This window comes from Thrips palmi, unplaced genomic scaffold (genome assembly GCF_012932325.1).
Source record: "Thrips palmi isolate BJ-2018 unplaced genomic scaffold, TpBJ-2018v1 HiC_scaffold_11, whole genome shotgun sequence".
Taxonomy (NCBI): domain Eukaryota; kingdom Metazoa; phylum Arthropoda; class Insecta; order Thysanoptera; family Thripidae; genus Thrips; species Thrips palmi.
In genome coordinates, this window is record NW_023144622.1 from 3,030,131 (window position 1) to 3,046,999 (window position 16,869).

The 16,869-nt window shown below is 57.8% G+C and overlaps 1 protein-coding gene across 1 annotated transcript; it reads left to right on the forward strand.

Annotated features, from left to right (window-relative positions):
* The first annotated feature begins 13,496 nt into the window (after positions 1 to 13,496).
* LOC117639677 (calpain-1 catalytic subunit-like) lies at positions 13,497 to 16,843 on the forward strand. Its single transcript, XM_034375553.1, has 9 exons — positions 13,497 to 13,694; positions 14,179 to 14,265; positions 15,033 to 15,202; positions 15,281 to 15,587; positions 15,673 to 15,758; positions 15,847 to 15,940; positions 16,024 to 16,135; positions 16,215 to 16,339; positions 16,427 to 16,843. Exons 1-9 carry the CDS (start codon positions 13,497 to 13,499, stop codon positions 16,700 to 16,702), a joined length of 1,455 nt encoding a protein of 484 aa, XP_034231444.1. The 3' UTR covers positions 16,703 to 16,843.
* Positions 16,844 to 16,869: the final 26 nt, after the last annotated feature.

Genomic DNA, 16,869 nt, shown 5'->3' on the forward strand with positions numbered 1-16,869 from the left:
CGCACCCACTGTGAGTGAGTGCGAGGGAGACAGGGCGTCGTGCGAACAGCTAACCCGATAACTATTCCGATTTCCGTGGTGACGTTTGGCAGTGTAGGCGCTGCCCGCCCACGCCATCGGGGCGCGAGCGGCGCGCGGAATGCGCGGGCAAAACTGCACACCATTCCGGAGCCTCTCGCTCTGTCTCCGTCGCACTCACGGCGCGCCCCGCAGCGGAGCGAGAGAGACAGTCGCGCGAAACGATCAAACCAGGCGGCGAAGCCGGTTAACATATTTCATACGAACGGGCCTCTCTGGGATTGCCAACTACAAAGCGCGTTGGGGGAGGGGAGGGGGTAGCGCCGCACCGCGCCAGTTACTTGCTAGACAGACTCGGTCCAGTTTTTCCCCCGTTTATAGCGACCATTTATCTAATGTCGCCGCGGATGAGCGGGGCCCTGGGCGGGGCCCTCGAGGTGAAAAAGGGCCTTGATGAGGGAGGAGAGGACGAGTGGAGTGCGTGCGCCGTGCGTGCACCGAGAGGGCTTCGTTTAGGGCGGCGGGGCGGCAGGGCACTTGTCGCCATTCGGAGCGACGACCTTGCACTGCATGGCGGGGCGGGGCGGGGCGGGGCGGGGCGGGGCGGGGCGGGGCCGGTCGGACGGGACGCATTAGCTCGGCGCCGCGCTGGCCGCGGCCACGGCGACGGCTTCGTGGTGGTCCATGACGTCCTCCAGGACATCCTAGCGCCTCCTCGCCCCGCCCCGCCCCGCCCCGCTCGCTCCAAAGTGTGGCTGCGATTACTCTAGCCGGCACCGCCGCTGAATATTAATCACATCAATTTCAAACAGTTTCGCAGAGAAGATAAGGTAGGCGCTCGCACTTTTTTTTGAGAGGGGAAAATAATGCGGACTGACTCAATCTACCTCGAAGAAAGCGCACACGCGAGTCAAAAACTGGACTCAAGCTTTTAATGATTTTACCGAGGACAGTTTAGTCGTGTTAAACCTTCAGTCGACACACCGTAAGCTGATTGTTTTGGTCTGCTGCAATCGTTTTCACAGTGCCGTGCTTAATGATGGCGTCCTCGGCTCGGAGTGTTTCGTCCGGCCAGTGAATGGGATGCGACGAGGAACCGCAAAGCTTTTCAGCCACGCAACGAAAAGTCTTTGGAAAGCGGGCCGCCTCGCCCCGGCCACCCCGGCCTCGCCCACGCACGGCACGGCACGTGGCCCGCCTGGACGCGAGTCGTTTTCGTCGCCCTGTCTCTCTCGCACTCGTTGAGCGTTGGGAGCGCGAGAGGGACAGAGCGTCGCGACGAAGACGACTCTGTCGCCGTTTAGCGAGGCTAGTGAGTGAGGCAGTCATTTCCGCGCGAGATTGGAGTCATAAAGGCGCGTGTGATTCGACAAGCCGACAAAAGGCCAGCGGCAATTCAACTTACTGACAAAAAAAATCGTTGGTGGTGAATAAAATTAGGCAAAAATAAAGATTCGAAAATGGAACGAGACACCTAGCCAGCCGCACGAACTGTTAATGAGTCTGTTGCACTTTTTGTCCCGTCAACTGAAGCTGGAGGGATACGATGTAATGATATGTCGAGGGCGTGTGCTGGGTGGACTAGCACTAACGCGGCGTTTGAAAAAGTAAAATAAAACATACAGCAATTAGATACGATGTGCTGCTGGAGCGGCGAAAACGCGTCGGTCTCCAGTCCCGGCGATGATCGGCAAGCCGTTCTCATTGAACCCGCCGTAACCCTGGCAACCCCGATGCGGCCGATAGGCGATACGGTACGAGATAAGAGGCGCTAACCATCCGTGAATGGGGCAATCAGGGAAGAGGAGAGAAGAAGACGTCAAACGCTTTTTTTCTTTCAAACGCCACACGAGTGCGGTGGTGATGATGCAGTGGCGGTACACCGTCGGAGCGCAAGTTTCCCTGGGCTGGTGCCCGGGAGCCCACGCCACGCCCGGCCGGACGCCAAAGTCGAGGCGGTGATGTCAGAGCGCCGTCGAAGAGTCCGTTTCTGTCAAAACGGCGTCCTTGGCGGCCGCGGCGCCTTTTTGACATCTATGTTCCCCCCGAGGTCGCACGGACGTGTAAGCACGCCAGGACCTTGACGATTACAAGGAGGGCTTTTTGTAAATAACATTAGTTCTTCCTACGGTGCTCCTCCGGGCCGCTCCGTGTCCGAAGACCATTAGTGTCGTGCTGAGGACGACAACGAGATGGATCCGGACGACTGAGGCCGCCGCGCCGGGCCCGGGTGGAACGAACTGTAGTCAAATCTACAATTTTAAAATGCATCTACAACTCTACAATAACTGTACTGCATCTGGACTCAAATTGAAGTTTATCTAGTGTTACAAATGGCAGGCTGCATACAAAAAAATATATACTTAGACTGCAGTTGGACTTATGTAATTACAGCAGTTTAACTGTAGTGAAACTACAGTTAAACTACAGTTAACTACAGTTTTCTTGCAAATAAACTGGTAGTTTTTTTGTAATACTGCAGTCGAATCTGCAGTTTTGACTACGGTCATCTCTCGTTTTAAAAATAGCAGTTAAAACTGGAGTTGCGAAGTATCTTTTAACTACAGTTTTAAAATTTATTTTTTAAAACTTTATTCCTTGTTCTTCGGGAACTCTCTCCCACCCACCCAACCCCCTTCTCCTTCGTTACTCAACGACTTTTGATGATGAAAGTTGAAGGCGGTGATGGTATTCGAACGACGGTCCTCCGGGTCGTGGAGCGGAGGACTTGACCACTACGCTGGCAGGCGGGCGTGTCCGGAGACGTGCACGACCCGGACCACATGACAAGACCCCCTCTCGTGACCCACTGATCGGGCACTGCAGTTCAACTACAGTTTTAATGCAGCATAACCATAGATAATGTGCACTTGGCTATCACAATTTCTACGCAAACTCACGTTTATACCGTAAGCCTCACAATTTTGTTAGCGGATAATTTTTATAAACGATAGGGCCAAAAGAATCCGTATTAGAACCGCTGCCGTTGCTTTATCTTAACGAATTCCGTGCAACTGACTGAACACCAATATTCTGGTTATTCAAACACACAAAAGGAACTAAATTTGGAGAATTTGGTGAAATTTTTTGGAATTGGGACAAAATAGAACACTGATTTGGCTGAACTGTGAAGTTGCTTACACAACTGCAAAAAAGGGCAACCAAAATTGTAGTCAAACAACAATTTAATTACACTCCCGAAGTGTGCTTGCTTTTTGCAAACGGAAGTACAATTTAAGTTCCGACTACACTGGAGTTAAAACTGTATTTAAGAACTGCACGTGAGACTGCAATTTAACTGTACCTGTACTGCTGTTGAAAATGCCCTCAATACTACGTTTCGATCTACAGAGTTAAACTACATTTAAAGTACTTTTAAAACTGGCGTTTCTAAACTGCAGTTTATGACTGTAGTCTGCACTCAGTCAAAACTGCACTCCCTTCCACCCGGGCGGCCGCGCCAGCCACGGCCGCTGAGGTCATGTAGGCTTTTTGCCGCCTTTTGCCGCCTTTTTACCGCTTTTTGCCCAATTTTTTCCCGTTTCGACCGCCGCGGACTTGAAGCACGCCGTCACGTTTCCGATTAGCGCCGCGTCCTGTGGCGTCTGATTTAGAACAGTCGTGTCCGAGCCGATCGGCCTGTGCGAGGCACCGAGAGTCGTTTCCGTCGCTCCGTCTCTCCCGCACTCGTGGGGCGTCCCGTACAGGTGCGAGAGAGACAGAGCGACGAAAGCGACTCTCGGAATCAGTGTGCTGGCGGAGGGACGGATGGGACGACTCGACGATCAGTAACTCTTAGGGCCAGCCACGGCTGCGTGCGCCTCTCTTAAGACCGTATTGCACTTTTCAAAGTTATTTGTTGTTGTTACTGCTCTTCCGTCCGTGAACACTCAATTTGAGGAGTGTGTTTTAGAGGCGCTGCCTGTGGCGGCGTAGGGGCGTGCACACCAGTGCGCACACACACAGAGAGATGACCGGTGCGCAAAAAGGGCACCACGCATGCCGTGGGAGAGGGAGGGGTAGTCATGCCATCTCGCCGGCCGCTGGTATGCTCCGTGTGTGTGTGTGTGTGTGTGTGTGTGTGTGTGTGTGTGTGTGTGTGTGTGTGTGTGTGTGTGTGTGTGTGTGGCCGCGCACGGAAAGGGAGACGCCGAGACTGACCGGCCGCAACGCCATGATGTCATCCTCGCCGAAAGGTACCTCCTCCCGCTGCCCCAGCTCCGGGCTGCTTCTGCGCAGCGGGTCGCTGGGCAGGGGCTCCACAGTGGGCCAGAAGACCGGTGGAGGCGGCCCAAACTCCAGACGCGTTTTGAGTCCCAGAGTCGCTAAATGGGACTCGAGCCGAACGTGTGACCCCACCAATGAATTGCTCTCCGAACGGGAATCCATTGGTGGGGTCCACGTCGTGTTCTAGTCTTTCAGCGACTCGGAGCTCAAAACGCCAGAGTTTTTTCCCCGCCCCGCTCCGGTCTTCTGGCCCGCTGGGGGCTCCCCCCCGTGTGAACTCTCTGGAGGTCGGGTCGGGTCGGGCCAGCGGGCGGCGAGGGCCGGCACACTGGAAGGCCAGGAAGGCCGATTGGCCAATGAGATGGGCCTTTGGCAGCCATGGGCCGTCCGGTCCGGGCATGAGGTCCGCGGCCCGGGAGCCCCAAAGAAGTCCTGCAAGGCCCGCTCCCATAAATAACCATCGAGCAGAAAAGCGCCAAAGCCACAAATCACCATCGCACTGACGCGCGCAGAATTTGGTCACGCCTACGTTGTCATGAGCGAGGGGCGGGGATAATAAATAAAAAAAGAGGAAAGTAGAAAAAAAAGAATATAAATAAAACGGAAATGAGAGGTGGTGTGTGACAAGTGGCGAGCAGGCCCGTATTACGCGAGCCGACCAAAAAAAAACCGCGTGCACGGCGTTTGCGAAGCCAGTCCGCCAGCCTTTAGAGAGTTTTTCACGCATTTCTACGAGTTCCTCTCGCTCTGATCTGCTGGCCCTGCCGGGCAGCTTGCCATCCGGGCGCGGGCAGAGAGCGCGCTCACACACACACACACACACGACATGGCGTGCCGCCCGCAGTTTGTTATTTCCCTAACACGGTCGTGCGGATCGGCGCGCCGCGGCGCCGCCTCCTTGCTTAGGGCGAGAGGCATTGACCTAGACCTCCCCTCCCCCTTCTCCCCCTCCCCCCCCCCCCGCGGATCGCCGGGAGAGCCTCCCAGGTGAGCTCCAGAAAGGAATCCAGGCAGCTGCAGTAGCTGCAGCCGCCTCCAGTTAGAGCAAAAACGATCCAGGGACGCGGGGAGGGGGGAGAGTCGGCAGCAGGGACGCGCGTTTGGTGGCCTGCACCCCGGGCGCGAAGAGACATGGTCGCTTCCCGCTCACCGCCTTCACCGGTCTTCTGGCCCACTGTGGACTGCAGTGCAGAAGAATCAAATCGGGATGAGAGTGCGGATGGCCACAGCGACATGTGAGCGTCGTCCGCGTCGTCGCCTCCCGAAATAGACGCGGTCATCACCGCCCAGCTTCGTCCAGCCCGTCCAGCGTGCCGGCGGCCTGCGACAGGCGGGTACGGCGTGTCAAACTGGACGGGAACCACTTCCCGGCAAATAGCAGGATAGCAGGAGGAGGGGGCCGAGAGGAGAGAGAGATAAATTGATAAAAGGCGCTTTGCTCGGTGAGGTTAGGTTTGCGGGACGTGATTCACTCAGCGCTAATTCGGGTGCTGACCAGGCGGACGCCGTTCCACACGTCGCGCCGTCTCTCTCGCACTCATGGGGCGGCCCGCATCGGTGCGAGAGAGACAGAGCGACGGAAACGCTCTACGGGATCAGTCTGCAGGTACCAGGTGGGAGGTGGCTCAGAGCATTGCAGGGAGGAAGGTTAGATTTGGGGCAGACGAGTACGGTGTCTTAATGTGCAAGAGACCCGTCAGGCGGTGCTTGAAGTTGTACGGGTTGCGTCTCTATCCATCACCACCGCGTTAACCTGGGATGGGTACCACGCACGGCGTCATAGAGGTTTCGCAACTAATTATCGCACCCAATACAGTGATTAACGATCGTTTAATTGGCCTCTGCGCAAAGCAAACGGACGTAACGTAACAATTAGCCAGGGCTCGCTCGGCGTAGAGAGTTTCTTTATTTTGGTCTCCCAAGATCACTCACTCGCCGCTTACTCTGTATTTTGTTCCTGTTGTTGTTTCATGCGTGTTTTTCTCAACACAAAATTGAGAAATCAAATTCGTTTCAACTATGACATTTTTCTAAAAGTGTGCCTTGAAATTGTGGTGGAAGCTCGGCGGTGACGTCAGGCGGAGGCAGTGCAGTGACCGGCAGATAGCCAAAGCCGGCCGTCGCGCCACGCCACGCCCCGCCCCGCCACGCCCCCATCTCCCTGGACGCAGTGTAGCTGCAGTGCCAAGGTGGGCGCACAGCGCAGGCAGGGGCACCACCGCCACGCAAATTCAATCGCATCATGTCCCCCCCCCCCTCGGCTCGCCAGGCCTGCTAGACTGGCCATTCGCCGCGGACAAATAGCGACCTTCACATTAGACCCTCTTCCTCGTCCGAGTCCTCGTCGCCGTGGTCGCCGTGGTCCGTGCCGTCGCGCGTGCAGTCCGGGGCCCTTCTTGGCTGCCACGCTTGCAGTGCTTGCAGCCTGGCGGTTTTTCACGCGGCCTCTTCGTAAGCCGGGGGGTATGGTCATCTCGGGCCTGCTTAACCCAGCCCACTGTGGCTAGCTAGTTTTCCGGTAAGTTCCCTGAAACTCTTCCCGCCGCCGCGGCTGTGGGTTAGCCCTGCGGCCTGGGTCGATGCGCTACTTGTTAATTTACTCTCGGCCCCCGGGGCGGCCAGGGCCCTTGCCAGTGCCGCCACCGCCCGGTGCATAACGGGGGCAGTATCAATTAATCCTGCAACCAGTGCGATAGCACACGAGAAGGCGGAAACTTGCCGCGATGCACCAGCATGGCACTAATGTCGGAAGGGTGGCCTGCCAACCTCAGCGTGCCTACTAGGTTAGGTTAGGTTGGACTAGGTTAGGTTAGGTTGGCCACGGCTGCTCCGTGCGTGGCTGTGTGTCCGCGGGGCCGTGTCCGCGGGGGCCGTGTCCGCGGGCCCAGCACGCCGAGCCTGACGTGACGTCACCACCGAGCTGCGCTGAGCTCACCCGCTCCTTCACCCGGCGGTACCTCACCACCTTACCTTCGGGTGCCTCAGCCTCACGGCGGCCTCAGCCTCACGGCGGCGTCGCAAGGTCGTCCCTGGCCGCTGCCTGCCTTGCCGCCCAGAGATTCCGCAAACGCCGCCGAAAAAATGGTCGGCCCCGTCGCGCCGGTTCAAACGCCATCCGTCATTCTTATTTACTTTTACCGCGTTCGGCGGGGGCGGCCGGGGGCGGCGACGCGGCGGGAAGGCCGGTGGCGTCACCGGGGCGTGCATAAACCCTCTGGTTTGCTCACTGAAAGTGGCCGGGGCTCCGCGGCACAGTGGGCCAGAAGACCAGTGGAGGCAAGCGTCCCCTCAAATTGGCGGAGGCCGTGTCGTGGCTGTAATTGCCACCCACGACACTCTACGGCATTCATTAGGACCTGCTCGGCACGGCACTGGCGCGCAATTAGTTTGCGTGTTAAAATTCTTCAAATATATTCCGCCATAGACTTTCTCAAAAACCAACTTAAGATTAAAGGCTTTTGGTGAGCTTCCTCAAGGCTTTTACAAAAGTTCCTTTGGTGCGTCTGGATGTTAAGCAGGCGCCGACAGGAATAAAGAGTCTTGTTGTTGTTGTTGTTGTTGTTGTCCCAAAAGACGGATGCTGGCCTTGCCAGGGCCACGGCAGGGCCTGCAAGTTTGGCTCACCTTGCCACAACTGACCCTCCTCCCCCTCCACCACCAGAGATGCGACGCTCGGCAGAGACTCTCGGGTCAAAAGGGTCAAGCGGCTGGCGGCGGCGGTATCGAGTGCGAGTGAGAGAGAAAGAGAGAGAAAGAGAGGAGGAGGAGCAGGGAATACGATGACTTCATGCGGATCGTGGAATCCGAACGAAGCAGGAAGTTTTCGCGGAGATAGATGCCCCTGCACACGAGGCGCCCGAGGCTGACTCCGAACGGCACGGTCTCGCCGCTCCGTCTCTCTCGCACTCACGGGGCGTCCCGGGCCGCCGAAGGGGTGCGAGAGAGACGGAGCGACTGCAGACGGTCGGGCGGTCAAGCGAAATGCGCAGCTGATGAGAGGGACAAGTGATAAATAGAGTGAGGCCGGCGTGCTTTATTGATGATCGCAGCCTCGGGGTGTCCGAGGAGTGTCTGAGTGAGTCTGAAAGGTGGCGCAGCGTTTGCGAGGACCGCGCCGGCCGAGTTTGATCGTTGGCCGCGCGGCCACGAGGGTAGCCCGTGTAGCCCAGGCGCAGGGAGGCAGGAACCATCGAGAAAACGCGACCCGTCTCGTGTACAGCATCCTGGAGTCAGATTCCTGCCGCTCCGTCTCTCTCGCACCCCTTGGACCGTGCGTGCTGGTCCCTAGGGTAACTGGGGCCCGCTCGGGCCGGGCGACACCTCGCGACGCGCGACCTTATCCCCTTGGTTACGGTGACCTCACCTGCTTGCGTGAGAGGTTGAGGCACACAGCGTGTGAGTGTGAAGGTGAGTGTGTGAGTGAGGGTGTCATCACGTCGCTGCGCACCGAGCCAAAACACGCTCGATAAAAATCTGAATCGACCCCAGTGTCCGCCACCGTCTTGGCCGGCCACACCGCGCCGTGACACACTGCCAGGTAAGGCTGGGGATGAAAAGGCGTCGAGCGAGGACGCGCGAGGATGCAGTGTGTAAACTGTGCCGTCAACGCCGTCCTGACGTCAGGCCGCGTCAGGCTTTGGAGGGTCTCTGTCGGCTAGGAGCTCTTTCTAGTTAGCCTGTCGGACATGGCCAGAGGTGATGTCAGCACACACAGACACACGCACACACGCGCGCGCGCACACATGCAGACAAACACACACACACAGACGCAGTGGTTCGATCCTGGACCAGCGAGGCAAAGCCATGGCGAAGCTGTGATGCGCTTCCGAGCTGACCCCGCACCCGCGCAGCCCATGACCCAGGGACACCGATTCAGGCACACAGATGAGCACACTCACACACACACACACACACACACACTCACACTCAGGGCGAGGGTGACGAAGCTACTTCGCGGTGCTTCGCGGCGCGTTGCGTCTCCTCCTGGAAAACAGCACCAAGGTCCTTTCCTCCCGGTGAAAAGAAAGACGCATTCTTTCGTCCCTCCGGGAACGACTCTCAGTCTGGCTTCTCTGTTCGCCACTCACTGCGGCGTGCGCTGCCGGCACTGCGAGGGACTTCCCCGTGTTCGTATACCGCTGGGTTTCCTTGTCAGCGTTTCGGAATCGGTGCTTTCCTGTGAAAACACGCGCATCACGCTTCGAGCTCTCGCTCTCGCCGGCGGAGGCCGAGAGCGCCTGCCAGACGCACGCGGCAGGCCCGTCGAGCGCCGCTGCCGAGCGGGTTGCCTACCTCTCGGCGCCCCGCTCGAAAAAAAAACAATAAACAAGACTGTTGGGTGAGGCTGATATGAATCAAATTTGTAACGGAGAAAAAAATGAAAGAAATGGCGGTGGCAGGTGGCAGGCCTTGTTCTGAATTTGCCACCCCTGGCGTTCGCGGCGTTCCCTCCCCTGCTGCGTGCCAGCCCGACCCGACCCTCTACGAGGAGGAAAGCCGAATGGCCGGAAGCACCACGCGGAAGTTGTGTGAGAGAGAGAGAGAGAGAGAGAGAGAGAGAGAGAGAGAGAGAGAGAGAGAGAGAGAGAGAGAGAGAGAGAGAGAGAGAGAGAAGAGGCTCCTTTACACTATTCTGAGATGTGCCCTCAAAGGGAAGAGGTGGGTGGAAGTCGGGGAGAGCGTTGTCGTGCGGCGTGGTGTCGAAGTAATGGGGTCGGTGGCGAGAGTGTTGCGTGGACTGGCACGCAAGACAGGGGAGGCCCCCCCCCCTCCCCTCGGGCACTTGTAGAGGGCTGCGTTTAAGAAGGCCGAACAGGAGGGGGCGGAGGAGGGGCGGAAAAAGGAAAGGAAGCGTAAGGGGTGGAGTGTGGTGCTCGAAGCGTGAACCACCCCGGCGGCTTGGCGGTGGTGGGCCCTGGTGGGCCCTGGTGGGGGCAGCGCGGTGGGGCCCATTGTGCCGCTCGGCCCGTGGCCAGTCCGTCAGTCCAGCCCTCCAGCTCCGGGGCGGAACGCGTCGACCGAGCAGCCCTACAGCCCCCTGGTGCGGGCGGCGGTACGGACGCGCGGCGAAGCGTGGCTCGCGGCTCGCCCGGGCCAGGCAGGCCGGCCCAGACCGTCTCAAGGGCCGTCCGGCGCGCGCGGCCACGCCGTCGGCCAGCCCTCGGCCAAGCCCTCGCCCTCGGCCAGGCGGTCGCGGTCGATGCGTGCGGCGGTGCGGCCGGCAGCAGCAGGTTCGTTACTCCGTCACTCCGTCACGGCGACGCCAAGCAGTGCAAGCAGCACGAGCAGCGCGTGGCCGCGGAGCCGCGGAACCGCGGTCAGCTGGGCCTCCCCGAGCACATTTGTTACCGTTTCGACAAACTTTGCTGCAATACTGCTCCCAAACTAAGGCGGCTAATCGCACTCCGTAACAAAGGTGTTGTAAAGGAAGGCCCAAAGAGTACCCACCCGTTGAGGGAGAACGATTAGGCGCCTTAGATCAGACGCAGTGGCTGCCTAAAGTCAGCCCAAACCACGACTTCTACACATTTATTACCGTTTCGACAAACTTTGCTGCAATACTGCTCCCAAACTAAGGCGGCCAATCGCACTCCGTAACAAAGGTGTTGTAAAGGAAGGCCCCAAGAGTACCCACCCGTTGAGGGAGAACGATTGGGCACCTTAGATCAGACGCAGTGGCTGCCTAAAGTCAGCCCAAACCACGACTTCTACACATTTATTACCGTTTTGACAAACTTTGCTGCAATACTGCTCCCAAACTAGGGCGGCCAATCGCACTCCGTAACAAAGGTGTTCTAAAGGAAGGCCCCAAGAGTACCCACCCGTTGAGAGAGAACGATTGGGCACCTTAGATCAGACGCAGTGGCTGCCTAAAGTCAGCCCAAACCACGACTTCTACACATTTATTACCGTTTTGACAAACTTTGCTGCAATACTGCTCCCAAACTAGGGCGGCCAATCGCACTCCGTAACAAAGGTGTTCTAAGGAGCCAAGAGTACCACCCGTGAGGGAGAACGATTGGGACCTTAGCGCGGTGGCTGCCGGCCCAACCCGACACAATTTGTTACCGTTTTGACAAACTTTGCTGCAATACTGCTCCCAAACTAGGCGGCAATCGCACTCCGTAACAAAGGTGTTGTAAAGAAGGCCCCAAGAGTACCCACCCGTTGAGGGAGAACGATTGGGCACCTTAGATCAGACGCAGTGGCTGCCTAAAGTCAGCCCAAACCACGACTTCTACACATTTATTACCGTTTTGACAAACTTTGCTGCAATACTGCTCCCAAACTAGGGCGGCCAATCGCACTCCGTAACAAAGGTGTTCTAAAGGAAGGCCCCAAGAGTACCCACCCGTTGAGGGAGAACGATTGGGCACCTTAGATCAGACGCAGTGGCTGCCTAAAGTCAGGCCAAACCACGATTTCTACACATTTGTTACCGTTTCGACAAACTTTGCTGCAATACTGCTCCCAAACTAAGGCGGCCAATCGCACTCCGTAACAAAGGTGTTGTAAAGGAAGGCCCAAAGAGTACCCACCCGTTGAGGGAGAACGATTGGGCACCTTAGATCAGACGCAGTGGCTGCCTAAAGTCAGCCCAAACCACGACTTCTACACATTTATTACCGTTTTGACAAACTTTGCTGCAATACTGCTCCCAAACTAGGGCGGCCAATCGCACTCCGTAACAAAGGTGTTGTAAAGGAAGGCCCAAAGAGTACCCACCCGTTGAGGGAGAACGATTAGGCACCTTAGATTAGACGCAGTGGCTGCCTAAAGTCAGGCCAAACCACGATTTCGAGTCCGGCAGTCGTTAGGTTGGCATCAATTGCAGTGTACTTTCCGGTCGGGGAGTTCGGGGAAGATGGTGGCCCTCTCGGCGGTGCTCCCTAGCCCGCCCGGCCTGCGCTGCGCTGCGCGGCCCCGGCGCTCTATCAGCGTGGTTTTCCCGCCCCCATAGATCCTCCACCGAGTCCTCCACCCACTTGGTCACGCAAGGGATGCGGCCCCCGCCCCGCCCCCAATCCCTGCCCGTCATGCATAAAGCACACGCCCGCTGCATGCAAGACATTAGATCGGAACAACGCCTCGCCTTGCCTCTCGCTCCAACTCACTGGAAGGTCAAGGGTCGCAGGGCGCGCCCACGGGTTGCCCACGGCTTGACCACTGGGCAAATCGCTCGCAGCTTCAGGGGCGCACTCGTTACACTGTTCCATTTTCGGGCGACGCGAAGTGAGATCGAATTGCCTCTTTTAGACCGCTTTTCGCGTAATGTTGGTTACCCGCTCGCCGTTTGCGAGACACAAACGCCTCAACTTTAGAGCTGTAAGTGGGGAGGATATTTCCTTTTTTCCCTTGAGCGCGCCGCCGTGCCGCGCCGCGCCGTGCCTCGCCAGGCCGCGTCCCTCCGCCACGCCGCCATCGATTGCTCGAAGGGCGAACAGCACACGAAAACTTGGTGTAAGTCGCAATGGGCCAGGCCAAGCCCGCCAAGCCGCCAAGCCGGCCCGACCCGAGCCCCGGGGCCCTGGGGCTGGGCCTGGGGCTGGGCCTGGGGCTGGGCCAAGGAGGCCGATACACCACTCTGACTCCGAGAGTCGTTTCCGTCGCCCTGTCTCTCTCGCGCCTGCACGGGACGCCCCTTGAGTTCGAGAGGGACGGACGGAGTCGGCCTGCAGTCTCGTCGATGCAAGTTCGCGGTGGACGGCCAGGGGCCAGGCCCGCGCTGCGGCCTTCGGCTTCAATAATTCACAGCGGCGCCCGGACTGTCTCCCTCGCACCCTGCGAAGCGCTCCGTGAGTGTGACAGAGACAGCCTACTGAGATCGAAATCCAAAGTAAAAATAAAGGCGGCCACTTCGACACGTCACCCTGTGGGTCTGTGGAGGGCGATGCATCGGCCGGCCGTGGCGCCAAAGTCGAAGCCGAAGGCGAAGGCTGATCGGCGGCTAGCGTGCCGGACCCACATCCCGCCCCCGCCCCGCCCCGCCCCGCCTCGCCTCCACCCCAACCAGGCCCCAGCCGGGCAGGGCGCCGACTAGACCCCCAGCTAGCACCCCGCGCTGCCCCGCCCCGCCCCGCCCCCCGGGCTGCAATGTTAATGTCTTGCGATAAGTCGCCGCGCAAAGAAGTCAAGGGAAGTGGGCAAAAGGAGGAGACGAAAGACTTGGTCGGCGGGCCCGGACGGTGCGGGAAAGGGTTCCCATCTCGCCCCGCTCTCCAAAGCCTTGACGAGGACGTGCTTCTGCAGGTATGGGGTGCGCCTCCAGCTCGTACTCGGCCGTCAAGCTGTCCAGCAGCCTGGGCAAGGGCCTGGGCAAGGGCCTGGGGGTGACGCCGACCTCCAGCACCAGCTCCAGCGAGCACGACGCCGCCAGCCCGCTGCACCTGCTCAGCGGGCCGCGCCGCCTGTCCATGCGCCCGCACTCCCTGGAGACCCGCATCCTGCAGGTGAGCCGCAGCCGCGGGTTCGAATCCCGCCCGGGGCCGCACAGCCGAGCCCTTTTTCTCGAGTGTATTTCGCGTTTTTCAATGTTCTCGCCGAGCAGCCCGGCTCAATAAAGCCCTCGGCGTGTCCTGCACACTGCGCGCAGAGTGCAATTTCCCCGAATGCAACATGTGACAAGTCCCGCGTTGAGTTACTGCGCGCTGTCGGCGTGGTAATGAGTGGCTGGCCGCGGGGCTGGCCTCCGCGTTGCACTTTAGTTTATCAGAGCGGGGCACGCCAAGTCCGCCGCGCACGCCAGGAAGGGGTAGAGGGCTGTGCCAATTTCTACGAAATATTGTCCAGACGAACAACCAGCACAAAGATTCCGAACGGTGCCCCCGTCGCTCTGTCTCTCTCGCACTCATGGGGTGTCGTAGGGGTGAGAGAGAGAGCGAAGAAGCACAGTGAGGACAGGAGCTCCCGGACCAACTTCCTCGCCTGTTGCAGATTGACCAGGTGGACACGGTGCTGCTGGACCCGCCATACAGCAGCGAGCCTGAAGCCCCGTTCGTGGACGGCCAGTTGGGGCTGCGGGTGAGTAGCGCTCAGCACTCTGGGGCGCTGCACTGTCGGAGTCGGGCCTACGGTCGCAAGGGGAATGACCCGGCGATACTCCAGCCTTCGAAGTCGCTCGGGCGCAGAGTATCGCCCGGTCATTCCCTGCGACTGGCAGCGTCAGCGCGACGCTTCGAGGTGGTCGAGGAGTGACAACCAGAAGGGGCTTCTTCGCAGGACCTCTCGCCCTCGTCCTGGCCGCCGGGGGCGCCGTTCTGCGACGCGGACTTCCCCGCGGACGGCGAGGAGGTCGGGTCGCCGCCCGGGACGCGCTGGCTCCGACCGACGGTACGCACGCCCGCCTCCGCTCAGGGGTCGGAAGCCCGGACGCGTTTCGAGCTCCAGAGTCGTGTGACCCCACCAATGGATTGCTCTCCAAACGAGGAATCCATTGGTGGGGTCACATGTTCGATTAGAGTCCCACTTAGCGACTCTGGAGTTCAAAACGCGTCTAGAATTTTGGCCGCCTCCTCCGGTCCTCTGGCCCACTGTGCGCCGCCAGCAGGAAGCTGTCACCGAGTCTGGACTGTGCAGGAGCTGGGTGCGGGTGGTGCGGGCAGCGGGCCGCTCTGGACGGGGGAGTGCCGAGGGCGCCTGCGCGTCGGCGCCTTTCACGACCGCTGGCTGGCGGAGGCCATCGCCATCGTCTCCCAGAAGCCCCAGTTGCTGGACAAGGTCGCCGTGCGCCAGCTAGCCTAGCAGCTCGAAAGCCCCGAGCCTGGTCCTCACTGCTCCTTCTGCCCCAGGTGTTCGGCGCGGAGGTGCCGGGGGTGCAGGGCGCCGTCCGCGTGCGGCTGTGGCGGTTCGGGCGCTGGGAGACGGTGCTGGTGGACGACAGGCTGCCCACGCCCTACTGCATCTCCTCGGACGCGCCCGGCGAAGTGTGGCCCGCCCTCTTGGAGAAGGCCTTCGCCAAGTACGGACTGGACCAGAGAGGGCGCGCGTCGTCCCGCTCTGAGCTGAGTGTGTTTCTGAGGACGGCGGTGCGTTGCAGGATCCACGGTGGCTACTCCGGGCTGTCCGGCGGGGACGTGCTTTGGGGCCTCGAGGACCTCACCGGGGGCGTCTCCCAGCGGCTGCTCGTCGGCGGCGGGGAAGGCGTGTGTGACGCGGCGTCTGCCGACACGGCGGCCACCAAGGCCGGCAACCAGGGCCAACAGGGCCAGCAGGGCCAGCAGGGCCAGCAGGGCCACCCCGCGAGGGCGCGCGAGTCTCTGTACCTCCTACTGTATCGCCCGATTGTTCAAGCGCTCCGAATCGGTGCCCTCATCTCTTGTACACCGGTGCCAGTTCAAATTCACGTAAGTTCCGTTCTTTTCTTTTGACTTAAAAGAAGTTTATTGTGATTGCTATTCTGTGAAATGCGATTTCATTGCACTGTTTCAGAATCACGAAGTACATATTAGCATAGTAGTGGATACAAAGTTGACAATCAGAGGTCCTCAGATTTGTGTTCATGATAACATGAGAAGGTAAGCGAATAAAAGCCATAATTTGAGAAGGCTGTAATGTTGAGTGGTTGGTGTGATTGTGGACTAAAATTTGCTTTATTCGGAACAGTGTTTCAAATCATTGGATGGACCTAGAGGGCTTCGCAGCAGCTTATACGAATATCATTGTCACCACATTGGATACGGGATCAGACCACCTACAGGTTGGGTGTGAACAACCCATTTTGATGATTCAGTCTTAACTTCATTCATAACTTAATTTAAAATGCAATCTAAAATTTTCTAGGTTGAAGAAATATTTGGTTGGTGGGAAGCAGGAATAAGCGCAGGAGGCAGTAGGAATAACTTGGAAAAATTTGCAACCAATCCCCAATACATTCTTACAATCACTCAACCAGGTAAAATAAAGCAACCACCCTGTGTACATGGAATCCATTTAGTCTTGAAATATTTTTAACTATTACCTCGACTTCACAGATGAGCATGAAGAAAATAAGGATTTTGGCCGTTGTTCTCTGTTGCTAGCGTTGATGCAGGAACATAGAAGGAGCGCACGTGCATGTAGACCTCCAATGTTACCAATAGCGTACTTTATTTATAAGGTATAAGAGCTCTGGGTTTATGCATTGAAAGCTCAACAACATTATTTTTATTTAATTGTGTTTATTATTCAATTATTTTTACAACAGGCTGATACACCAGGAGAGCGACTCAGTGCTGAATATTTTCTATGCGTTCCTGAAGAGGTAGATACTGGTCCATTTGTCAACAAGAGAGAAATAGCCCATCGTGCAGAACTAGAGCCAGGAAACTACATAGTGGTCCCTGCCACATGGTCAGCTGGCTATCAAGGAGCCTTCCTGTTGAGAATTTGCACATTACGAAAAATAACATTCAAAGCTCTCCCCCCTTATGAGCCCATAAGTGCAATGCTCCCAACATGGGTGCCAGCAACAGAAATTTGAATGCCAAAAATGGAAGTAGGGGTTGCAAAATAAAGACAGGGTAAATGTGGGAGAAAAATCTACTTCCTCAGCCAAACTTGTGATATGGTTTCAAACTCATTGTTACATTAATAAATAAATATAAAATATAAAGCATGTGTTTCTTTACTTATTCTGTGGTGCCTACA